The sequence below is a fragment of the Boleophthalmus pectinirostris genome, unplaced genomic scaffold (genome assembly GCF_026225935.1).
Source record: "Boleophthalmus pectinirostris isolate CB_2022bp ecotype Guang Dong unplaced genomic scaffold, ASM2622593v1 HiC_scaffold_23, whole genome shotgun sequence".
Classification (NCBI taxonomy): domain Eukaryota; kingdom Metazoa; phylum Chordata; class Actinopteri; order Gobiiformes; family Gobiidae; genus Boleophthalmus; species Boleophthalmus pectinirostris.
Genome location: NW_026571207.1, coordinates 24,136,682 through 24,162,589, shown reverse-complemented (window position 1 = coordinate 24,162,589; position 25,908 = coordinate 24,136,682). Strand labels below are relative to the sequence as shown.

Genomic DNA, 25,908 nt, shown 5'->3' with positions numbered 1-25,908 from the left:
TATTACCGACCAACGAGCCCTTGGCCATTTCTTCTGGAATAGAGTAACTGATCTGTCCCAGCGCACATCCAACAAAAGCAAACGACAAACACAGCAGCACTTGCCGTCCCATTGTCCTCAATAATAATTCTCCAGAGCGAATTCACCAGTCAGATAATCAAAACGTTACAAAACACCTCAGAATCCAGAAGCCAGGAGGAAAAAAGATACAATCCAAATTTTGTTATGTGCTCCACCACGTACGCGTCTGTCTGACTGATTATTGTGGTGTGATGAAGAGGAAGGGCTGGCAAAAATACAGGACTACAAACCGCTGTAATGCTGGTGAACAGCGACCCAGTGAGTTCACAGTATGAAACTGCAAATGCCAATTAAACAAATCACTTGTTGTTGTTGTTATTATTATACAGATACATTGTAGTCATGACAGCAATAAGGGTCAACGGGATAAAATAGACGAGGTGCTGGATCTTTCGCTATCCAAGGTACTGAAAGCGGACCATAGACAAACCAAAACAATCAAATTCTGCACTACAGTGATAGTAATAACGTGAAATCCTAACCTCAAGAGGAGAATCCGGTTCGTCCAAGATGCTCTTCTCACTCTGTATCCGCTGCATCGTCCCTGTTGAACTGGGATCCATTATCAGCACGTTCTGACTACCAGCTCTGCCAAACTTACAGTCACTCTTTCTGGAGTCTGTGGTCCTGCACGTGTCGTAATTGTACACGTGTGGGAGAGTCGCTGTGCCCAGAGTGTCTGAGTAACGTGGAGGATAATATGGGATCACTGGCAGATTGGAGTGATACAGGATGCGAGACTGTCTCCATCTGTAGATTTTCACTGAGATAATGACCACTACACACGTGATGAACAGAAAGGAGACTACAGCCAGAGCCAGCACTAAGTAAAAAGTCAGGTTGTCATTGTACTCCTTGTCGTGCGTAAAGTCAGTGAACTCAGACAGTACTTCAGGAAAGCTGTCCGCCACCGCCACGTTAACAATGACTGTAGCTGAACGAGAGGGCTGCCCGTTGTCCTCCACTATAACAGTCAGTCTCTGTTTGACTGCATCTTTATCAGTCACTTGGCGGATAGTTCTTATTTCTCCATTCTGTAAGCCCACTTCAAACAGCGCCCTGTCTGCGGCTTTCTGCAGTTTATAGGAGAGCCAGGCATTCTGTCCAGAGTCCACATCCACAGCCACCACTTTAGTGACCAGATAGCCCACATCTGCTGAACGAGGCACCATCTCAGCCACCAGAGAACCCCCAGTCTGGACTGGGTACAGCACCTGAGGGGCGTTATCGTTCTGATCCTGAACCAGGATCTTAACTGAGACCACTGAGCTCAGAGGAGGAGAGCCAGAGTCACGAGCTGTTACATTAAAATCAAATTTCTTTATCTGTTCATAATCAAAGGATTTTACTGCGGAAATCATGCCATTTTCTGAATTCAGGGACACCAAAGAAGACAGAGACGCACCATTAATTTCCATTTCCTCCAGGAAGTATGAAATCCGGGCGTTTTGGCCCCAGTCTGCATCAGTCGCACGTACAGTGAATATAGAAAATCCAGGTGAGTTATTCTCAGGTATTGTTCTACTATATTCTGATTCGTCAAACTTTGGGGGGTTGTCATTGACGTCGGAAACTTTGACCTGAATTGTTTTTCTGTTTGAAAGCGGCGGGGAGCCTTGATCAGTCACTGTTAGAGTAATATTATATTCTGAGACACTCTCTCTGTCTAACGCGTCATCAGTCACTATTGTATAATAACCAGACAATGAAGATTCAATTTTAAAAGGTAAATCAGAACTAATAGAACATTCTACTACACCGTTTCTCTCTGAGTCGTCGTCATGAACATTAATCACAGCTAAAGTTGTGCCTGGAGGGGCATCCTCGGAGATTGTGCTTGAAAATGACATGAGCTGAATAACAGGAGAGTTATCATTCACGTCAGTTACTTGGATAATCACTTTACATGTGTCAGAATAGCCTTCCGTGGTCACTAGCCATTACATTTAATTGATGGGATTTAAATATTTCGTAGTCTATATTGCCTATGACTTTAATTTCTCCCGTTTTAACATCTACGTCAAACAGCTGCTTGGCCGCTTTTGAGACGCGAGAAAATGAAAACATGACTTCACTATTGACTCCTGTATCTGCGTCAGTGGCGCTGACGGTGGTGACCACAGTTCCTATTGCAGAGTTTTCTTGAACCTCAGCTTTATACACCTGTTTACTACAGACTGGTGCATTATCGTTTATATCTAGTACAGTGATGTGAATACGTGCTGTTCCTGATCTCTGAGGTGCGCCTCCATCTGAAGCGACCAAAATCAGTGTATGTTCCTCATTTTTCTCTCGATCTAAAGGCGTTTCCAAAACCATCTCCACAAACTGACTCCCGTCAGACTGTGTTTGCATTTCAAGTTTAAAATGATCCGCGGGTTTCAGGTTATATCTAAAAATATCATTTATACCAACATCAGGATCGTCCGCTGTCTCTAATACAAAGCGTGTTCCTGGCGCAGCAGTCTCAACTATGTTTAAAGCGATATCTTCTTTCAGAAAAGCTGGAGTATTGTCGTTCACATCTGTTACCTCCACAGTGACTCGATACAGCTGAATTGGATTCTCCAGAATCACCTCAAAACTAAAACTGCAGGGCGTTGTTTTCTCACACAGCTCCTCTCGGTCGATTCGCTCTTTAACAACAAGGATGCCTTTGTCTCGATTTAAATCCACATATTGTCGACTTTCTTTAGTCACAATGCGAGCGTTCCCCGAGACCAGTCTTTGCACATCTATTCCCAAATCTCCAGCAATATTTCCAACGAAAGATCCCTCCGCCTGCTCTTCGGGAACAGAGTAACGAGCCTGTCCACACACGGACCTCAGCGTAAAGAGACAAAGGAGCGTGAGCCACTGCTCTCTTTGCACGATTTCTCTCAGTGATGCCATTTTGAGAATGAATCCGGGAGAAAAACTGTTGTAGTCCGTTTAAAATACTAGAAGAAAGCAATAGCGAAACACATAAAACCAAAGGGAGTCCCGGCAGTATGAAACCACCGTCCTCTGTACCAATATACAGAGTGACGAATAAGAGGAGGATCATGAGGCAGGACAACAGCCGACAGTCAACAGCGGCGCTCAGAGTCCTAACGGGGTAATGTCCCCTGTCAAATGATTTACACATTAGTCTTATAAAAAAACAAACAGACCAATGAATACGGGCTCTGAAAAAGCTCTATTTACTAATAGCCTATAATATTTAAATCAATGAAAACAATCTAAATGATTATAGTTGTTAATTTTATGTTTTCCACAGTTTTATTTCTTGACGTTGGTGACGTTATGGTAATATATTATTAGACATTTATAATTTTATATTAGTGTTATATTTAAAAAATATTAGTTAATGAGGATTATTATATCAAATGTAGGGAGTAGTTGTGAAAAATGATTTCATACAATACCGTTTCAGTACCAGAGACAGCGTTTACGACACAGTAAATCATGCGGAAAAAAATATACGAAATACTCACCAGGGTTGACATATTGGAGCCTGCAAATTGTTTCTCTAATTGTTGGGCGTCAGTTTCAGCTCCCCCAACGTCCAGTAAACTTTGACTCATGGGCTGCATGTATTTAATGTCACTCTTTCTGGAGTCTGTGTGTCCTGCACGTGTCGTAATTGTACACGTGTGGGAGAGTCGCTGTGCCCAGAGTGTCTGAGTAACGTGGAGGATAATATGGGATCACTGGCAGATTGGAGTGATACAGGATGCGAGACTGTCTCCATCTGTAGATTTTCACTGAGATAATGACCACTACACACGTGATGAACAGAAAGGAGACTACAGCCAGAGCCAGCACTAAGTAAAAAGTCAGGTTGTCATTGTACTCCTTGTCGTGCGTAAAGTCAGTGAACTCAGACAGTACTTCAGGAAAGCTGTCCGCCACCGCCACGTTAACAATGACTGTAGCTGAACGAGAGGGCTGCCCGTTGTCCTCCACTATAACAGTCAGTCTCTGTTTGACTGCATCTTTATCAGTCACTTGGCGGATAGTTCTTATTTCTCCATTCTGTAAGCCCACTTCAAACAGCGCCCTGTCTGCGGCTTTCTGCAGTTTATAGGAGAGCCAGGCATTCTGTCCAGAGTCCACATCCACAGCCACCACTTTAGTGACCAGATAGCCCACATCTGCTGAACGAGGCACCATCTCAGCCACCAGAGAGCCCCCAGTCTGGACTGGGTACAGCACCTGAGGGGCGTTATCGTTCTGATCCTGAACCAGGATTTTCACAGTCACATTGCTGCTGAGAGGAGGAGAGCCTCCGTCCTGCGCTTTGACGCAGAACCGGAAATCCTTGATCTGCTCGTAGTCAAAGGAGCGCACTGCATGGATGACTCCGCTATCTGCACTAACGGACACATATGAGGAGACTGGCACTCCGTTAACAGAGGAGTCCTCCAGTATGTAAGAGACACGCGCGTTCTGGTTCCAGTCAGCGTCTGTGGCTTTCACTGTGAATATAGAGAGGCCCGGGCTGTTGTTTTCTACAATGTAGGCCTCATACGAGCTCCTGTCAAAGACAGGCGCGTTGTCATTCACATCAGAGATGTGTAACGTGAGAGTGACGCTGCTGGAGAGAGAGGGCACGCCCTCATCTGAACACGTGACTGTGATATTATACTGTGAATCTCTCTCTCGGTCTAATTCACTGTCTGTGATTATGTTATATAGATTATTAGCAGATGATGAAATTGCAAAAGGAATATTTTTATTAATCACACAGTGAACCTTTCCGTTTTCCTCTGAATCGGGGTCGTTCACGTCCATTACAGCTACTACTGTCTCAGAAGGACAATTTTCTAAGATAGATTCAGATGTAGAGATAACGTTAATTATGGGTGTGTTGTCGTTTATGTCAGTTATTTCAATAATAACTTTACTGGAATCAGAGAGACCCCCTCGATCAATTGCCTCAATATCAATCTCATACATTCTAGCTTTTTCATAGTCAATTGGTCCTTTTAGAAATATATTTCCCTTTTGTGTTATTTGGAATACATTTGAGTAGCTCCTCCTTCTATTCCCGATGACATAAGTAACCTCTCCATTGCTGCCTTTGTCTGCGTCGCTGGCGCTGACCTGCGTTATGAGCGTCCCATTTACAGCGTTTTCTTTAATGCTCGCTTTGTAAATGGATTGGCTAAATACGGGAGCATTATCATTTACATCTAACACTGTAATGTGAATAAGCATAGTCCCTGACCGCTGAGGCTCTCCCCCATCTACCGCTGTCAACAGTAACGAAATAATCTCCTCTTTCTCTCTGTCAAGGGACTTTTGCAAAATCATCTCCACCTTTTTACCTCCATCTGTTTGGTCATGCAGTTTGAGAATAAAACTCTCCGTGGGTTTTAGTGTATAACTCTGCAGACCATTTCGTCCTATATCAGGGTCTATCGCTATTTCCAGCATAAATTTAGAACCAACAGCAGCGGATTCACTGATTTCAAATCGCCTTTCCTCTTTATCGAAAGATGGAGGATTGTCGTTAATATCTGTAATCTCAACAGTGATGGGAAATACTTCGATTGGATTTTCTAAAACAATCTGAAAATGTAAAGCACACGGCGTTGTTTGTCCACAAAGGGCCTCACGGTCTATTTTCTCTTTGATGAGGAGGACGCCCCTCTCCTTGTTAAACTGAATGTATTCCTCACTTTCCCCTGTGTGAATACGAGCTTTACGCAACTGCAGCCGCTTAACATCGAGACCCAAATCATGAGCAATATTACCGACCAACGAGCCCTTGGCCATTTCTTCTGGAATAGAGTAACTGATCTGTCCCAGCGCACATCCAACAAAAGCAAACGACAAACACAGCAGCACTTGCCGTCCCATTGTCCTCAATAATAATTCTCCAGAGCGAATTCACCAGTCAGATAATCAAAACGTAACAAAACACCTCAGAATCCAAAAGCCAGGAGGAAAAAAGATACAATCCAAATTATGTTATGTGCTCCACCACGTACGCGTCTGTCTGACTGATTATTGTGGTGTGATGAAGAGGAAGGACTGGCAAAAATACAGGACTACAAACCGCTGTAATGCTGGTGAACAGCGGCCCAGTGAGTTCACAGTATGAAACTGTAAGTGTTGAATATATATATTTTTTTCCTCATTTGAAATAATAATAATAAATAATAATAATAATAATAATAGTTTTGATGTTGTTGTTGTTAATACACACATAGTCTAACTACTAAAACAGTACAGATCAATGGGAGAAAATAGACGAGGTGCTGGATCTTTCGCTATCCAAGGTACTGAAAGCGGACCATAGACAAACCAAAACAATCAAATTCTGCACTACAGTGATAGTAATAACGTGAAATCCTAACCTCTAGAGGAGAATCCGGTTCGTCCAAGATGCTCTTCTCACTCTGTATCCGCTGCATCGTCCCTGTTGAACTGGGATCCATTATCAGCACGTTCTGACTACCAGCTCTGCCAAACTTACAGTCACTCTTTCTGGAGTCTGTGGTCCTGCACGTGTCGTAATTGTACACGTGTGGGAGAGTCGCTGTGCCCAGAGTGTCTGAGTAACGTGGAGGATAATATGGGATCACTGGCAGATTGGAGTGATACAGGATGCGAGACTGTCTCCATCTGTAGATTTTCACTGAGATAATGACCACTACACACGTGATGAACAGAAAGGAGACTACAGCCAGAGCCAGCACTAAGTAAAAAGTCAGGTTGTCATTGTACTCCTTGTCGTGCGTAAAGTCAGTGAACTCAGACAGTACTTCAGGAAAGCTGTCCGCCACCGCCACGTTAACAATGACTGTAGCTGAACGAGAGGGCTGCCCGTTGTCCTCCACTATAACAGTCAGTCTCTGTTTGACTGCATCTTTATCAGTCACTTGGCGGATAGTTCTTATTTCTCCATTCTGTAAGCCCACTTCAAACAGCGCCCTGTCTGCGGCTTTCTGCAGTTTATAGGAGAGCCAGGCATTCTGTCCAGAGTCCACATCCACAGCCACCACTTTAGTGACCAGATAGCCCACATCTGCTGAACGAGGCACCATCTCAGCCACCAGAGAACCCCCAGTCTGGACTGGGTACAGCACCTGAGGGGCGTTATCGTTCTGATCCTGAACCAGGATTTTCACAGTCACATTGCTGCTGAGAGGAGGAGAGCCTCCGTCCTGCGCTTTGACGCAGAACCGGAAATCCTTGATCTGCTCGTAGTCAAAGGAGCGCACTGCATGGATGACTCCGCTATCTGCACTAACGGACACATATGAGGAGACTGGCACTCCGTTAACAGAGGAGTCCTCCAGTATGTAAGAGACACGCGCGTTCTGGTTCCAGTCAGCGTCTGTGGCTTTCACTGTGAATATAGAGAGGCCCGGGCTGTTGTTTTCTACAATGTAGGCCTCATACGAGCTCCTGTCAAAGACAGGCGCGTTGTCATTCACATCAGAGATGTGTAACGTGAGAGTGACGCTGCTGGAGAGAGAGGGCACGCCCTCATCTGAACACGTGACTGTGATATTATACTCAGAGGCTAACTCTCGGTCCAATTCATTGTCTGTTTCCAGCGTATAAAAATTTGCCGTGTTTGACCTAAGTATAAAGCGATCATCGTTCTCACTGAAACAGTGTACTCTACCATTTTCAGCAGAATCGACATCTTCTACTTTAATCATAGACACGGCAGTGTTCGGTTTTGCGTCCTCGGATATCACGTTTGATTTAGTCATTATATAAATATTAGGACGATTATCATTCAAGTCCAATACGTCTACTATTAATTTACAAGAGCCGGTCAGTCCCCCATGGTCACTAGCCCTGATATTAATCTGATATTGTTTGGACACCTCATAGTCAATCTTCCCATTTAATGTAACCTCACCACTTCCTCTATTTATCAAAAATAGATCACGTATTTCGTTTGCCACATTTGTAATCGAATACATAATTTGACCGTTAGATCCATGATCTGCATCTGTAGCAGTGACTTTAACTACCAGAGTGCCGAGGGGCGCATTTTCTTTAATTGATGCTTTATACACAGGCTGTAAAAACACCGGCTCGTTATCATTAAAGTCTAAAACTGTAACTCGTATTTGCATTGTTCCCGACATTTGGGGCACGCCTCCGTCTACTGCTGTCAGAACTAACGATAGATGATCTGTTTTCTCTCTGTCTAAAGGCGCATTTAAAACCATTTCAACATTTCTATTGTCTTCATCACCGTTCATTTTGAGGGAAAATGTATCACTAGGTTTGATAAAATAAGATTTTAAACTGTTGACTCCAACATCTAAATCGGTTGCGGTATCCAAAGTAAAAGATGTGCCTACTAAAGCAGATTCACTGATATTAAATTGTACGTCATTGTTTATAAAGACCGGAGGATTATCATTGACATCTACAATTTCCACAGTCGCACGGTAAAACTCCATGGGATTCTCCAGTAAAATCTGAAAATGCAGAGCACAAGGCATCACTTGTCGACATAGCAGCTCTCTGTCTATCCTATCCTTAATCAAAAGCACTCCCTTTTCTCTGTTCAGCTCAATACATGCAGTACCAGCTCCTGTAAAAACGCGAGCCTTTCCAGACTCGAGTCTTTTGATGTCCAAACCCAAATCTTGAGCTACGTTACCGACAATAGAACCCGGGGCCATTTCCTCAGGGATGGAGTAGCTCAGTTGTCCAAGCACAGTGCAGAAAAAAAAGAGGGCCACAATTAGCACGATTCGATGTTTCATCGTTCCGTTCAGTGCAGTTACTTTAAAAATCCTTTGAGGAAATCACTATCACGATGCCTTCTCAAAATATAACACAACACCGTCTGAAGTATCCACCACAAAAACAAAAAATATTCCAGAGACTCGTCGGTCTTTGTCAGTCACCCGTGTGCTTTAGATGTGCCAACGTCTTTACCACTATTGGAAGGAGGAGGTGCAACTAGACCGTCACTGCTGGAAAACCGGTACTTGGTAAACAGCGTCGCTATGAGTTCAAACACCAAACTGCAACATGCACCAAAGGCTGAAGAGTCACATGAAAAAAATACATCACGCACACTGTGTGTGCAGTGCCAAAGTCAGGTGGGCTGTAAACAAACACCACCCTTTTATATATTATAAACTTGTCTTATCCATTTTATTTTCACTCTAAAATGCTTTAAAAACTTCAAAAACAACTAAGTAAAGTAAGTTCTAGCAATTAAAAAAAATTAAATTAAATCTGGATCCATGATTAAGATATATATATATATATATATATATATATATATATATATATATATATATATATATATATATATATATATATGAAGATTTGATACAAAATATTGTAGAGTTAAACTGCAAATTTTGACTTGAGCAAGGTGCTTAAAATTTGAAATATATGTAGAAAGCCGACATTGTGAAAAAAAAAAAAGTGCACTAAAATTAATTGATATTAAATAATGACACAACAAAGATAATACCCAGTCTGTGTTATTTGATTTTAGTCATAATTAGAACACTTCTGATGATGTAAGACTATATCCATGGTACTGATGGAAAACTTAAAAAAAATTTATTTATTTATTTATTTATTTATTTATTTATTTATTATTATTATTATTATTATTTTACAAACGTCTAATCTCTGAAAGAAAATCTGTATCCGATCCATCAGCTGATTTACTAATATAATGTGCAATTAAATCAGTACATGTGAGTCCAAGCGCATCATTAAATAAAAAAAATACTGCCTCACCAATGTAGAGTTTGTGGATCTCTGATGTCCATTCTGGGCAGAATCAGTCCCGGTGTCATCAACACTGATCAGACTTTGACTCATGGGCTGCATGTATTTAATGTCACTCTTTCTGGAGTCTGTGGTCCTGCACGTGTCGTAATTGTACACGTGTGGGAGAGTCGCTGTGCCCAGAGTGTCTGAGTAACGTGGAGGATAATATGGGATCACTGGCAGATTGGAGTGATACAGGATGCGAGACTGTCTCCATCTGTAGATTTTCACTGAGATAATGACCACTACACACGTGATGAACAGAAAGGAGACTACAGCCAGAGCCAGCACTAAGTAAAAAGTCAGGTTGTCATTGTACTCCTTGTCGTGCGTAAAGTCAGTGAACTCAGACAGTACTTCAGGAAAGCTGTCCGCCACCGCCACGTTAACAATGACTGTAGCTGAACGAGAGGGCTGCCCGTTGTCCTCCACTATAACAGTCAGTCTCTGTTTGACTGCATCTTTATCAGTCACTTGGCGGATAGTTCTTATTTCTCCATTCTGTAAGCCCACTTCAAACAGCGCCCTGTCTGCGGCTTTCTGCAGTTTATAGGAGAGCCAGGCATTCTGTCCAGAGTCCACATCCACAGCCACCACTTTAGTGACCAGATAGCCCACATCTGCTGAACGAGGCACCATCTCAGCCACCAGAGAACCCCCAGTCTGGACTGGGTACAGCACCTGAGGGGCGTTATCGTTCTGATCCTGAACCAAGATCTTCACTGGGACCACTGAGCTCAGAGGAGGAGAGCCAGAGTCACGAGCTGTTACATTAAATATAACCTTCTTTATTTGCTCATAATCAAATGACTTTGCTGCAGAAATTATGCCATTTTCTGAACTCAGGGACACTAAAGAAGACAGAGACGCCCCATTAATTTCCCTTTCCTCTAAGAAGTATAAAATCCGAGCGTTTTGGCCCCAGTCTGCATCAGTCGCACGTACAGTGAAAATAGAAAATCCAGGTGAGTTATTCTCAGGTATTGTTCTACTATATTCTGATTCGTCAAACTTTGGGGGGTTGTCATTGACGTCGGAAACTTTGACCTGAATTGTTTTTCTGTTTGAAAGCGGCGGGGAGCCTTGATCAGTCACTGTTAGAGTAATATTATATTCTGAGACACTCTCTCTGTCTAACGCGTCATCAGTCACTATTGTATAATAACCAGACAATGAAGATTCAATTTTAAAAGGTAAATCAGAACTAATAGAACATTCTACTACACCGTTTCTCTCTGAGTCGTCGTCATGAACATTAATCACAGCTAAAGTTGTGCCTGGAGGGGCATCCTCGGAGATTGTGCTTGAAAATGACATGAGCTGAATAACAGGAGAGTTATCATTCACGTCAGTTACTTGGATAATCACTTTACATGTGTCAGAATAGCCTCCGTGGTCACTAGCCCGAACGTTCAATTGATATGACTTAAAAACTTCATAATCTAAATTGCCAGTGATTTTAATTTCTCCTGTTTTACTATTTACGTTAAATAACTGCTTAGCTTCTCTTGATACGCGAGAAAATGAAAAAACTACTTCACCATTGACTCCTGTATCTGCGTCAGTGGCGCTGACGGTGGTGACCACAGTTCCTATTGCAGAGTTTTCTTGAACCTCAGCTTTATACACCTGTTTACTACAGACTGGTGCATTATCGTTCGCGTCTAGTACAGTGATGTGAATACGTGCTGTTCCTGATCTCTGAGGTGCGCCTCCATCTGAAGCGACCAAAATCAGTGTATGTTCCTCATTTTTCTCTCGATCTAAAGGCGTTTCCAAAACCATCTCAACAAACTGACTCCCGTCAGACTGTGTTTGCATTTCAAGTTTAAAATGATCCGACGGTTTTAGGGTGTATCTTTGAATATCATTGACACCTACATCCGAATCGTCAGCTGTGTCTAACGAATAACGAGTGCCTGGTGAAACATTTTCAGCAATTTTTAAAACGATGTCATCTTTTGGAAAAGCTGGAGTATTGTCGTTCACATCTGTTACCTCCACAGTGACTCGATACAGCTGAATTGGATTCTCCAGAATCACCTCAAAACTAAAACTGCAGGGCGTTGATTTCTCACACAGCTCCTCTCGGTCGATTCGCTCTTTAACAACAAGGATGCCTTTGTCTCGATTTAAATCCACATATTGTCGACTTTCTTTAGTCACAATGCGAGCGTTCCCCGAGACCAGTCTTTGCACATCTATTCCCAAATCTCCAGCAATATTTCCAACGAAAGATCCCTCCGCCTGCTCTTCGGGAACAGAGTAACGAGCCTGTCCACACACGGACCTCAGCGTAAAGAGACAAAGGAGCGTGAGCCACTGCTCTCTTTGCACGATTTCTCTCAGTGATGCCATTTTGAGAATGAATCCGGGAGAAAAAACTGTTGTAGTCCGTTTAAAATATTTAGAAGAAAGCAATAGCGAAACGAATAAAACCAAAGGGAGTCCCGGCAGTATGAAACCACCGTCCTCTGTACCAATATACAGAGTGACGAATAAGAGGAGGATCATGAGGCAGGACAACAGCCGACAGTCAACAGCGGCGCTCAGAGTCCTAACGGGGTAATGTCCCCTGTCAAATGATTTACACATTAGTCTTATAAAAAAAACAAACAGACCAATGAATACGGGCTCTGAAAAAGCTCTATTTACTAATAGCCTATAATATTTAAATCAATGAAAACAATCCAAATGATTATAGTTGTTAATTTTATGTTTTCCACAGTTTTATTTCTTGACGTTGGTGACGTTATGGTAATATATTATTAGACACTTATAATTTTATATTAGTGTTATATTTAAAAAATATTAGTTAATGAGGATTATTATATCAAATGTAGGGAGTAGTTGTGAAAAATGATTTCATACAATACCGTTTCAGTACCAGAGACAGCGTTTACGACACAGTAAATCAAGCGGAAAAAAATATACGAAATACTCACCAGGGTTGACATATTGGAGCCTGCAAATTGTTTCTCTAATTGTTGGGCGTCAGTTTCAGCTCCCCCAACGTCCAGTAAACTTTGACTCATGGGCTGCATGTATTTAATGTCACTCTTTCTGGAGTCTGTGGTCCTGCACGTGTCGTAATTGTACACGTGTGGGAGAGTCGCTGTGCCCAGAGTGTCTGAGTAACGTGGAGGATAATATGGGATCACTGGCAGATTGGAGTGATACAGGATGCGAGACTGTCTCCATCTGTAGATTTTCACTGAGATAATGACCACTACACACGTGATGAACAGAAAGGAGACTACAGCCAGAGCCAGCACTAAGTAAAAAGTCAGGTTGTCATTGTACTCCTTGTCGTGCGTAAAGTCAGTGAACTCAGACAGTACTTCAGGAAAGCTGTCCGCCACCGCCACGTTAACAATGACTGTAGCTGAACGAGAGGGCTGCCCGTTGTCCTCCACTATAACAGTCAGTCTCTGTTTGACTGCATCTTTATCAGTCACTTGGCGGATAGTTCTTATTTCTCCATTCTGTAAGCCCACTTCAAACAGCGCCCTGTCTGCGGCTTTCTGCAGTTTATAGGAGAGCCAGGCATTCTGTCCAGAGTCCACATCCACAGCCACCACTTTAGTGACCAGATAGCCCACATCTGCTGAACGAGGCACCATCTCAGCCACCAGAGAACCCCCAGTCTGGACTGGGTACAGCACCTGAGGGGCGTTATCGTTCTGATCCTGAACCAGGATTTTCACAGTCACATTGCTGCTGAGAGGAGGAGAGCCTCCGTCCTGCGCTTTGATTACGCACACAAACTCTTTAGTTTGTTCATAATCAAATGAGCGCGCGGCACTAATAACTCCGTTTTCTGAATTAACAGAGATATAACCAGAAACAGGAGAGCCACCAATGTCACACTCCTCTAAAATATATGACACATGCGCGTTCTGGTTTTCATCCGGGTCTTTGGCAACGACACTTAGCACAGAAAAACCAGGTGAGTTATTTTCTGTTATAGCGGCGCTGTAGACCACATGTGTGAACATCGGAGGGCTGTCATTCACATCTGAAATCTTTATATTGAAAGTTTTATTAGCTGAAAGTGGAGGTTTTCCAGAGTCTGAGGCAATTACTGTAATGTTAAATTCTGATAAAGTCTCTCGATCAAATGGTGCATTGGATACAAGTGCATAGTAGTTTCTAACATTAAATTTGATTTCAACAGCAGTTCCAACCACTGTGCACCTCACCTGTCCATTCTCATCCGAATCTAAATCTTTTACATTAATTATACCGATGGTGGTGCCCACGGGAGCGTCTTCTGAAACTGGAGTGGTGAACGACATGACGTTAATAACAGGCACATTATCATTTTCGTCAATTATATCTATTTCTACTTTACTTGTGTCGGTTTGCCCACCTTGGTCTTTAGCTTCAACCCTAAACTCTATTTTCTTGTCTTTTTCAAAGTCAATATCGTTAGCGACAGAAATACTCCCAGTGAACTCATTTATTTCAAAGAAGTCAGACATGGGAGCATTTGATTTGGAAAAAGAATATGTCACTTGACCATTTGGTCCACTGTCTAGGTCACTAGCATTTACCGTAACGACATGTGTGCCTTTGGGAGAATTTTCCGTCACAGATGCTTTATAAATACTCTGATTAAACACAGGGGCGTTGTCATTGGCATCTAACACCACTACATTTATATTTACTGTACCAGATCTCTGCGGACTTCCTCCATCCACAGCCACCAGTTTAAGATTAAGGTGCGACTGTTTCTCTCTGTCTAATGCCTTCTGAAGCACCATTTGAATGTAGTTACTGCCGTCTTTGTCAAGATGCTGCTTAAAAACAAAATTTTCAGATGGGGTCAAGATATATTTTCGCAATGAATTTTCTCCTACATCAGCATCCCGTGCAGCTTCCAAATCAAAACGTGATCCAAGTGTAGCCAATTCACTAATTTCAAAATCCAAGCGTTTACTCTGAAAAGTAGGAGCATTGTCGTTTACATCCAGCACCTCTATAGTCACAGGGTGTAACTCCATCGGGTTTTCCAGTAAAATCTCAAACGTGAAGCTGCAGGGCGTCACGTCTCCACAGAGCTGCTCTCTGTCTATCCTCTCATTCACCACCAGAGTCCCTTTGTCTGTCTTCAGCTCGGCGTACTGAACATTTTCTCCAGTCACGATACGAGCTCGGCCAGAACGAAGCCTTTTTATGTCCAAACCCAAGTCCTGTGCAACGTTACCAATAAGAGAGCCCTTCCTCATCTCCTCTGGGATTGAGTAGCGGATCTGTGCGTCGACTTGAATCAAAAATAACATCAAGAAAATACACGACGACATTGCTTCGAAAGAAAGCACGAAGAATTATCTAATGATGTAATGTAAGACGTTTAAATAGTCCAAATGCCATGACGAAGAAAAATTGTCCAATCAATCCACGTTAACAGAACTGCATACAATGTTAGATCTCTAACTTCATCGGGCTGTAGCGATGAAAGCAGTCTGAAAATCTGATGTGTTCCTCGAGACAAAACGCAGTGATGGGAGGGAATAATACAAATCACAAAACGTTCTCAACAACTCACAGGACAACAGCGTCACTATGAGGCCAAACACAAAAACTACTGGCCAGAGGCTTAGTTGGACGTATAATATAACTGGCAACAAGCAGATTCGCCTTTGCAAAGGTCATATTAAACGATAAAGCAGTACAACAGCAGAGTATAAAAACATATTTAAGAAGTAATTACCAGAGCAAGTTTTTAAATAATAACAATAATAAAACAAAGAATGACATGTAAGTGCCAGAGCTAAACATTTATGTAAATTATTGCAGAAAAAAGTAATAATTTGCCCCCCCATTTTTTATTTTTATTTTTATTTTTTTAATCTACATAAAAAAAATTAAATTTAATTAAATTTTTAAAAAAGTGATCATTTTACAATTATGTATGTAACTTATTTGATGGAAATGGAAAGGCTGACAATGTAAAAAATTACAGACGTTTGACCATAATTGGCTCCAGAACTTAAACTAAAAATATCAGCACCATGGACAGTGGGACAGGGCACGGTTTTGAAGGAGTTTATGCAAAAGAGGACAATGAAGTCGAAAAAATGTAGACTGATTTTGGATTTAGATGAACTGAAAACGTACAAATGTAACTGCTCAACCAAAAGTAAAAACGGATTAGATGAATTAACAGTAATTTATAGTATAGTAACATACTGTATTTGTAAGAGTTTGGATAACTAAAGCCTTCATAAAGTAATCATTTGGGATATATATATATATATATATATATATATATATATATATATATATATATATATACACACACACACACACAGACACACACACACAACGTAACAACGTAATCAGAACGTGTTTGTCCAAGCGCATCATTAAAATAAACAAAATAGTGCCTCACCAATGTAGAGTTTGTGGATCTCTGATGTCCATTCTGCGCAGAATCAATCTCGACGTCATCAACACTGACCAGACTTTGACTCATGGGCTGCATGTATTTAATGTCACTCTTTCTGGAGTCTGTGGTCCTGCACGTGTCGTAATTGTACACGTGTGGGAGAGTCGCTGTGCCCAGAGTGTCTGAGTAACGTGGAGGATAATATGGGATCACTGGCAGATTGGAGTGATACAGGATGCGAGACTGTCTCCATCTGTAGATTTTCACTGAGATAATGACCACTACACACGTGATGAACAGAAAGGAGACTACAGCCAGAGCCAGCACTAAGTAAAAAGTCAGGTTGTCATTGTACTCCTTGTCGTGCGTAAAGTCAGTGAACTCAGACAGTACTTCAGGAAAGCTGTCCGCCACCGCCACGTTAACAATGACTGTAGCTGAACGAGAGGGCTGCCCGTTGTCCTCCACTATAACAGTCAGTCTCTGTTTGACTGCATCTTTATCAGTCACTTGGCGGATAGTTCTTATTTCTCCATTCTGTAAGCCCACTTCAAACAGCGCCCTGTCTGCGGCTTTCTGCAGTTTATAGGAGAGCCAGGCATTCTGTCCAGAGTCCACATCCACAGCCACCACTTTAGTGACCAGATAGCCCACATCTGCTGAACGAGGCACCATCTCAGCCACCAGAGAACCCCCAGTCTGGACTGGGTACAGCACCTGAGGGGCGTTATCGTTCTGATCCTGAACCAGGATTTTCACAGTCACATTGCTGCTGAGAGGAGGAGAGCCTCCGTCCTGCGCTTTGACGCAGAACCGGAAATCCTTGATCTGCTCGTAGTCAAAGGAGCGCACTGCATGGATGACTCCGCTATCTGCACTAACGGACACATATGAGGAGACTGGCACTCCGTTAACAGAGGAGTCCTCCAGTATGTAAGAGACACGCGCGTTCTGGTTCCAGTCAGCGTCTGTGGCTTTCACTGTGAATATAGGAGAGGCCCGGGCTGTTGTTTTCTACAATGTAGGCCTCATACGAGCTCCTGTCAAAGACAGGCGCGTTGTCATTCACATCAGAGATGTGTAACGTGAGAGTGACGCTGCTGGAGAGAGAGGGCACGCCCTCATCTGAACACGTGACTGTGATGTTATGCTGTGGGTTCTGTTCTCTGTCTAAAGTGACTTCTGAAACAATAGAATAAAACTCATTTGAGGTGGATTTTATTTTAAAGGGAGCGTACATTTGTATACTACACTCCACCTTTCCATTGTTTTCTGAATCAGGGTCATTTACACTTAACATAGCTATCACTGTTTCGGGGGGTGAATTCTCTACAACTGCGTTTGCTTTAGAAACTATGTTAATATTGGGCGCATTATCATTCACGTCAACTACATCAACTATTACTTTTGTAGAGTCTGACATGCCACCACTGTCCACAGCTTCAACGTCCAATTCATAGGTTGACGTTTTTTCATAGTCAAGTTCCCCAGTCAAAACAATCCCTCCACTTTTGTTATCAATTGTAAATAGTTGTGATAAGTGTGGTTTATTAGTTGAAACTCGGTATGTAACATCGGCATTTACGCCTATATCTTTGTCTGACGCACTAACACTTACAACACTAGTACCGATTAAAGAGTTCTCCAGTATTTTTGCTCTGTACAATGGTCTGGAGAAAACAGGTGCGTTGTCGTTCACGTCTAGCACAGTCACAAATATCTGCATTGTTCCCGACATCTGCGGCTCCCCTCCGTCTGTAGCGGTTAATAGTAATGGGATATGCGCCTGTTTTTCCCGATCTAAAGCTTTCTGTAAAACCATCTCCACCTTTTTACCACCAACCTCGCTCTTCTCCCATTTCAGAGCGAAATTGTCCACAGGACTCAGTACATAATTTTGTAATCCGTTTCTCCCAATATCGGCGTCATTAGCTCCATCTAAAATGAATTTAGATCCTAATATTGCTGACTCGCTGATCTCAAATCGTTTTTCTGCATTGGTGAAACTCGGGTAGTTGTCGTTTATATCTGTAATTTCTACTGTAATTCGAAACATTTCCATCGGATTTTCCAAAATTAACTGAAAATCTAAAGCACAAGGCGTCGTCTCACCGCAGAACGCCTCTCTGTCGATCCTCTCCTGGATAAACAGGACTCCTCTTTCTTTATTCAGACCGATGTATTCGACATTGTTTCCCGTATATACACGTGCTTTTCCTGATTTGAGTCGTTTCAAATCTATGCCCAAATCCTGCGCTATGTTTCCAACTACAGAGCCTTTGGGCATTTCTTCAGGAACGGAGTAACTGACCTGAGCGAACACCGAGTCCAGGCACAAAACACAGAGCAACAGCAGTGATTGAGATCCCATTGTCAAACCCATTGTCGCCGCAAAGACTGTAATCCACATAGAATAAAAGTTGGGAAAAAAGATAAATTGTACTCATTAAAGTGTTACAGCAAAATCAACATAAACAATAATTGGTGATAATATTCCGTCGGAAAGCATAGATCTACAATCGCGTCTCCTCCGTCTGCTTTGACTCAAGCGAGATAGAAGAAAAGGGTGGCCCACAAAGCAATGTTCCCAACTCGCGAGTCAACAGCGACACTTTGAGTACAATTAGAAAATTACAAGTCACAAAGTACAAGATGCAGAAGAATAAACAAAACAATATTGCTACCAGAGTGGAGAAACTAAATTATTCATCTTCAGAAAACAAGAAAATAGGTATAACACTGTCCAAGGTGCTGAAAATATATAAACAAATGCAATATGTAACTGAAACCATTGGGCAATTTAATAAAAGAAATGTGGATTTTGAATAAAGTTTCAAACCTCTAGAGGAGAGTCTGGTTCGTCCAGGATGCTCTTCTCACTCTGTATCCGCTGCATCGTCCCTGTTGAACTGGGATCCATTATCAGCACGTTCTGACTACCAGCTCTGCCAAACTTACAGTCACTCTTTCTGGAGTCTGTGGTCCTGCACGTGTCGTAATTGTACACGTGTGGGAGAGTCGCTGTGCCCAGAGTGTCTGAGTAACGTGGAGGATAATATGGGATCACTGGCAGATTGGAGTGATACAGGATGCGAGACTGTCTCCATCTGTAGATTTTCACTGATATAATGACCACTACACACGTGATGAACAGAAAGGAGACTACAGCCAGAGCCAGCACTAAGTAAAAAGTCAGGTTGTCATTGTACTCCTTGTCGTGCGTAAAGTCAGTGAACTCAGACAGTACTTCAGGAAAGCTGTCCGCCACCGCCACGTTAACAATGACTGTAGCTGAACGAGAGGGCTGCCCGTTGTCCTCCACTATAACAGTCAGTCTCTGTTTGACTGCATCTTTATCAGTCACTTGGCGGATAGTTCTTATTTCTCCATTCTGTAAGCCCACTTCAAACAGCGCCCTGTCTGCGGCTTTCTGCAGTTTATAGGAGAGCCAGGCATTCTGTCCAGAGTCCACATCCACAGCCACCACTTTAGTGACCAGATAGCCCACATCTGCTGAACGAGGCACCATCTCAGCCACCAGAGAACCCCCAGTCTGGACTGGGTACAGCACCTGAGGGGCGTTATCGTTCTGATCCTGAACCAGGATTTTCACAGTCACATTGCTGCTGAGAGGAGGAGAGCCTCCGTCCTGCGCTTTGATTACGCACACAAACTCTTTGGTTTGTTCATAATCAAATGAGCGCGCGGCACTAATAACTCCGTTTTCTGAATTGACAGATATATAACCAGAAACAGGAGAGCCACCAATGTCACACTCCTCTAAAATATATGACACATGCGCGTTCTGGTTTTCATCCGGGTCTTTAGCAACGACACTTAGCACAGAAAAGCCAGGGGAGTTATTCTCAGTTATAGTAGTACTGTAGAGCGTACTTGAGAACACTGGAGAGTTATCATTCACATCAGAGACCTTTAGATGAAACATCTGTGTTGCAGAGAGTGAAGGCTTTCCTGAGTCTGAGGCGATCACTGTGATGTTAAATTCTGACAAACGCTCCCGGTCTAATGGGGCATTGGTAACCAGCGCGTAATAGTTTCTAACACTGACTTTTATTTCGACAGGAGCGTTTCCTTCAACTGTGCATCTCACCAGTCCGTTTTCATTTGAATCCAAGTCTTTAACATTAATTATACCGATGGTTGTCCCTACGGGAGAGTCCTCGGACACAGGACTAGTAAAAGACATTAAGTTAATCAATGGTGCATTATCGTTAACGTCAGTAATATGTATTTCAACTTCACAAGTGTCAGTGAGTCCACCTTGGTCTTTGGCTTCTACCCTAAACACGAACGTATTATCCTTTTCATAATCCATGTTTTTTTCCACAAAAATTGTTCCAGTAATTTGATCTATGTTAAAGTAACCGCCTTTTGGCGGCTTAGATTTTGAAAAAGAGTATGTTACTTTTCCGTTTGCCCCCATGTCAATATCACTGGCGTTTACTGTAACAACATGTGTGCCTTTGGAAGAATTTTCAGGCACAGATGTTTTATAAATACTTTGATTAAACACAGGAGCGTTATCATTGACATCTAAGACAACTATATTGATATTTACTGTGCCAGATCTCTGCGGAGTTCCTCCATCCACAGCCACTAATTTGAGGTTAAGGCGCGGTTCTTTTTCTCTGTCTAACGAATTTTGTAGGACCATCACACTATATTTCGTACCGTCAGGATTAACGTGCTGCTTTAAAACGAAATTATCATTTGCAGTCAAAATATAGTTTTGTAAGCCATTTCCCCCCACATCGGCATCGCCTGCTGCCTCCAAGTCAAAGCGCGATCCTATTATTGCTGTTTCACCAATTTCAAAATCCAGTTGTTCACTCTGAAAAGTAGGAGCGTTGTCGTTTATGTCCAGCACCTCTATAGTCACAGGGTGTAACTCCATCGGGTTTTCCAGTAAAATCTCAAACGTGAAGCTGCAGGGCGTCACGTCTCCACAGAGCTGCTCTCTGTCTATCCTCTCATTCACCACCAGAGTCCCTTTGTCTGTCTTCAGCTCGGCGTACTGAACATTTTCTCCAGTCACGATACGAGCTCGGCCAGAACGAAGCCTTTTTATGTCCAAACCCAAGTCCTGTGCAACGTTACCAATAAGAGAGCCCTTCCTCATCTCCTCTGGGATTGAGTAGCGGATCTGTGCGTCGACTTGAATCAAAATTAACATCATGAAAATACACGACGATATAGCTTGTACAGATGGCACAAAAAATGATGTTACACGTTGAAATAGTCCAAATGCCATGGTGAAAACAAACAAATCACAATAATCCACGTTAACAGAACTACATACAGTATTAGGTTTCCAGTTTTCCGTTGTGGCGATGGACGCGGACTGAAAACCTGTGCCACTGGAGACAAAACGCAGTGATGGGAGGGAATAACACAGACCCACAGAACGCTCTAAACGACTCACAGGACAACAGCGTCACTGTGAGGCCAAACACAGAAACTATTGGACAAAAACGTGGGCGAATACAGTAACGGGAAACAAACGGATTGGATTTTGCTCTTGGTGTATTAAATTATATGGCAAAACCATTACCATGTATATTATTTATTATTGTAACTACTTATTTAATGTAAGTAATTACTAGAAAATATAGCAGTTAATAGCAACATTTAAACAAATAATGGCATGTTATATCAAAATATTTCAATTTATTACTGCAGAAAAATAGCACAAGTTTGACCAAAAATGGCATTTTGTGTTATGTAACCACATAAAGCAGTCCAAACTCCGAAGTGACAATTTGGCATTCATGCATTTATATTTATGATGACGAGGGGAACTCTGAAAACATAACATAACAAAAAAAAAAAAAAAAAAAAAAAAAAAAAAAAAAGTTTGACTGTCGCTGGCTCCAGAACTTTAAAACAAGCAGCACCATGGACAGTGCACAGCTTAGAAAAACTACACGTAGAACATGACTGTATTTTATTAGTATTTACTTTAGTTTAGTTTGGTTATTTAATGAGACATGGGAAGTGCACAATATACATTAACCTTAACAGGTTAAATGCATTGCATCAGGTTGTAGCGCAAGTGCTAATTTCCACCTGTAGTCCCTGGGCCGGTTGATGTGTAGGAAAAATGTATACTGCATAAATTACATTACTAATAGTATTTAAGGGAAATTATTTTAATGAGAATATAAAGCTAAACAAAGCTCTGATAAAGTGGACGTAAAAGGGCCTGACTCAAACAAATTTAGAAGTATAATGTGTATATGCAGTAAAATATCTATGTGTTTGTCCAAGCAAATCATTAAAATAAAAATAGTGCCTCACCAATGTAGAGTTTGTGGATCTCTGATGTTCATTCTGCGCAGAATCAGTCCCGATGTCATCAACACTGACCAGACTTTGACTCATGGGCTGCATGTATTTAATGTCACTCTTTCTGGAGTCTGTGGTCCTGCACGTGTCGTAATTGTACACGTGTGGGAGAGTCGCTGTGCCCAGAGTGTCTGAGTAACGTGGAGGATAATATGGGATCACTGGCAGATTGGAGTGATACAGGATGCGAGACTGTCTCCATCTGTAGATTTTCACTGAGATAATGACCACTACACACGTGATGAACAGAAAGGAGACTACAGCCAGAGCCAGCACTAAGTAAAAAGTCAGGTTGTCATTGTACTCCTTGTCGTGCGTAAAGTCAGTGAACTCAGACAGTACTTCAGGAAAGCTGTCCGCCACCGCCACGTTAACAATGACTGTAGCTGAACGAGAGGGCTGCCCGTTGTCCTCCACTATAACAGTCAGTCTCTGTTTGACTGCATCTTTATCAGTCACTTGGCGGATAGTTCTTATTTCTCCATTCTGTAAGCCCACTTCAAACAGCGCCCTGTCTGCGGCTTTCTGCAGTTTATAGGAGAGCCAGGCATTCTGTCCAGAGTCCACATCCACAGCCACCACTTTAGTGACCAGATAGCCCACATCTGCTGAACGAGGCACCATCTCAGCCACCAGAGAACCCCCAGTCTGGACTGGGTACAGCACCTGAGGGGCGTTATCGTTCTGATCCTGAACCAGGATCTTAACTGAGACCACTGAGCTCAGAGGAGGAGAGCCAGAGTCACGAGCTGTTACATTAAAATCAAATTTCTTTACTTGCTCATAATCAAAGGATTTGACTGCAGAAATTACGCCATTTTCTGAATTCAGCGACACTAAAGAAGACAGAGACGCACCATTAATTTCCATTTCCTCCAGGAAGTATGAAATCCGGGCGTTTTGGCCCCAGTCTGCATCAGTCGCACGTACAGTGAATATAGAAAATCCAGGTGAGTTATTCTCAGGTATTGTTCTACTATATTCTGATTCGTCAAACTTTGGGGGGTTGTCATTGACGTCGGAAACTTTGACCTGAATTGTTTTTCTGTTTGAAAGCGGCGGGGAGCCTTGATCAGTCACTGTTAGAGTAATATTATATTCTGAGACACTCTCTCTGTCTAACGCGTCATCAGTCACTATTGTATAATAACCAGACAATGAAGATTCAATTTTAAAAGGTAAATCAGAACTAATAGAACATTCTACTACACCGTTTCTCTCTGAGTCGTCGTCATGAACATTAATCACAGCTAAAGTTGTGCCTGGAGGGGCATCCTCGGAGATTGTGCTTGAAAATGACATGAGCTGAATAACAGGAGAGTTATCATTCACGTCAGTTACCTGGATAATCACGCTGCATGTGTCAGAATAGCTTCCGTGGTCACTAGCCCGAACGTTCAATTGATGAGACTTTGATTTTTCATAATCTAATTTACCCGTGATTGTAATTTCTCCTGTTTTGGCATTTATGCCAAACAGTTGCTTGGCCTCTTTACTGACGTGAGCAAATGAAAATGTAACGTCACTATTGACTCCTGTATCTGCGTCAGTGGCGCTGACGGTGGTGACCACAGTTCCTATTGCAGAGTTTTCTTGAACCTCAGCTTTATACACCTGTTTACTACAGACTGGTGCATTATCATTTATATCTAGTACAGTGATGTGAATACGTGCTGTTCCTGATCTCTGAGGTGCGCCTCCATCTGAAGCGACCAAAGTCAGTGTATGTTCCTCATTTTTCTCTCGATCTAAAGGCGTTTCCAAAATCATCTCAACAAATTGACTCCCATCAGGGCGACTCTGTGTTTCCAATTTAAAATGATCATTAGGTTTTAGTGTGTATTTTTGAATATCATTAATACCTACATCCAAATCATCAGCTCGTTCCAACGCAAACCGTGTCCCTGGTGCAGCAGTTTCAACTATATTCAAATGTAATACGTCTTTGGCAAACGCTGGAGTATTGTCGTTCACATCTGTTACCTCCACAGTGACTCGATACAGCTGAATTGGATTCTCCAGAATCACCTCAAAACTAAAACTGCAGGGCGTTGTTTTCTCACACAGCTCCTCTCGGTCGATTCGCTCTTTAACAACAAGGATGCCTTTGTCTCGATTTAAATCCACATAATTGTCGACTTTCTTTAGTCACAATGCGAGCGTTCCCCGAGACCAGTCTTTGCACATCTATTCCCAAATCTCCAGCAATATTTCCAACGAAAGATCCCTCCGTCTGTTCTTCGGGAACAGAGTAACGAGCCTGTCCACACACGGACCTCAGCGTAAAGAGACAAAGAACCAGGCCGAGCCACTGCCCTCTGTGAGAGACTCCCTTCAATGAAGCCATTGCAGATATTTACAAATATGAGAAATCCGTTTAAAATATTTAAAGAGAATAATATCCAACAGCATAAAAGCTACAATGAATCCCGCAGTCTGAAACGACCGTCCTCTAGAACAGTAAATGTGAAATGTAGAATAGAGGGAGGATCGTTGCACAATATTACACTCTACAGTCAACAGCGGCGCTCAGAGTCCAGACGGGGTAATGTATCCAGATGGAATAAATTATTATTAAGAAGAAAATAATTATTTAATTCATTTTTAAAATATATTACTGGAGAATGCGCCATTAGACTTAATATTTTCTCAAATTTTAAATATATATTTTTTTAATTTTCCTGATTGATTTCTTCAGTAAGTGGTGATCTGATAGTATTAGCGTACTACATGACTATATTGTAGCATAGTAGTGTTACATATTAAATTGTAATGGGTTTTAATAATTAGTAAATCAAATAAGGCCAATACCTGAATAAAAGAGACTTGTACATTTCACCTAAACTGATCTGGAGATTTTCAGCACCAGAGACAGCGTTCTGGACCCACACTGCAGCAGCAAGAAATAGCTTTATTCAAAGTACTCACCAGAGTTGACATATTGGAGCCTGCAAACTGTTTCTCAAATGTTGGGCTTCAGAATCGGTTCCACCAACGTCCAGTAAACTTTGACTCATGGGCTGCATGTATTTAATGTCACTCTTTCTGGAGTCTGTGGTCCTGCACGTGTCGTAATTGTACACGTGTGGGAGAGTCGCTGTGCCCAGAGTGTCTGAGTAACGTGGAGGATAATATGGGATCACTGGCAGATTGGAGTGATACAGGATGCGAGACTGTCTCCATCTGTAGATTTTCACTGAGATAATGACCACTACACACGTGATGAACAGAAAGGAGACTACAGCCAGAGCCAGCACTAAGTAAAAAGTCAGGTTGTCATTGTACTCCTTGTCGTGCGTAAAGTC

The 25,908-nt window shown here is 42.2% G+C and overlaps 5 protein-coding genes and 3 pseudogenes across 5 annotated transcripts in view; all 8 read right to left on the bottom strand.

Annotated features, from left to right (window-relative positions):
* Positions 1 to 476: 476 nt before the first annotated feature.
* Positions 477 to 2,973, bottom strand: LOC129410598 (protocadherin gamma-A6-like; annotated as a pseudogene).
* A 197-nt stretch (positions 2,974 to 3,170) lies between these two features.
* Positions 3,171 to 6,044, bottom strand: LOC129410597 (protocadherin gamma-A11-like; annotated as a pseudogene).
* A 297-nt stretch (positions 6,045 to 6,341) lies between these two features.
* Positions 6,342 to 8,825, bottom strand: LOC110162231 (putative protocadherin beta-18). Its single transcript, XM_020927100.2, has one exon. It carries the CDS (start codon positions 8,808 to 8,810, stop codon positions 6,342 to 6,344), a length of 2,469 nt encoding a protein of 822 aa, XP_020782759.2. The 5' UTR covers positions 8,811 to 8,825.
* A 125-nt stretch (positions 8,826 to 8,950) lies between these two features.
* On the bottom strand, positions 8,951 to 12,201 carry LOC110162230 (protocadherin gamma-A10-like). Its single transcript, XM_055159068.1, has 2 exons — positions 9,803 to 12,201; positions 8,951 to 9,074 (listed from the first exon to the last, which is right to left on the bottom strand). Exons 1-2 carry the CDS (start codon positions 12,199 to 12,201, stop codon positions 8,951 to 8,953), a joined length of 2,523 nt encoding a protein of 840 aa, XP_055015043.1.
* Positions 12,202 to 12,400: 199 nt separating this feature from the next.
* Positions 12,401 to 15,149, bottom strand: LOC129410596 (protocadherin gamma-A10-like). Its single transcript, XM_055159067.1, has 2 exons — positions 12,789 to 15,149; positions 12,401 to 12,418 (listed from the first exon to the last, which is right to left on the bottom strand). The coding sequence occupies exons 1-2, from the start codon at positions 15,147 to 15,149 to the stop codon at positions 12,401 to 12,403; spliced, it is 2,379 nt and encodes a 792-aa protein (XP_055015042.1).
* Positions 15,150 to 15,945: 796 nt separating this feature from the next.
* LOC110162228 (protocadherin gamma-A12-like) lies at positions 15,946 to 18,608 on the bottom strand (annotated as a pseudogene).
* Positions 18,609 to 19,070: 462 nt separating this feature from the next.
* Positions 19,071 to 21,509, bottom strand: LOC110162227 (protocadherin gamma-A10-like). The gene has a single exon (XM_055159065.1). It carries the CDS (start codon positions 21,507 to 21,509, stop codon positions 19,071 to 19,073), a length of 2,439 nt encoding a protein of 812 aa, XP_055015040.1.
* Positions 21,510 to 21,561: 52 nt separating this feature from the next.
* LOC110162226 (protocadherin Fat 3-like) overlaps positions 21,562 to 25,908 on the bottom strand; it is a 9,834-nt gene continuing 5,487 nt past the window's right edge. The window contains 4 exon segments of the mRNA XM_055159064.1: positions 21,562 to 21,615; positions 22,556 to 24,733; positions 24,735 to 24,935; positions 25,600 to 25,786. Of these exon segments, the coding sequence (XP_055015039.1) occupies positions 21,562 to 21,615; positions 22,556 to 24,733; positions 24,735 to 24,935; positions 25,600 to 25,786 (2,620 nt within the window).

Bases quoted from the DNA above. Each gene is read 5' to 3' on its own strand.
- LOC129410596 (XM_055159067.1), bottom strand. From the start codon at position 15,149: ATGTCGTCGTGTATTTTCTTGATGTTATTTTTGATTCAAGTCGACGCA.
- LOC110162231 (XM_020927100.2), bottom strand. From the start codon at position 8,810: ATGAAACATCGAATCGTGCTAATTGTGGCCCTCTTTTTTTTCTGCACT.
- LOC110162230 (XM_055159068.1), bottom strand. From the start codon at position 12,201: ATGGCATCACTGAGAGAAATCGTGCAAAGAGAGCAGTGGCTCACGCTC. The intron at 9,075-9,802 runs GTATTTTTTTTA...TGCATGTTGCAG, and splicing joins AACTCTACATTGGTGAGGCA to TTTGGTGTTTGAACTCATAG.
- LOC110162227 (XM_055159065.1), bottom strand. From the start codon at position 21,509: ATGGCATTTGGACTATTTCAACGTGTAACATCATTTTTTGTGCCATCT.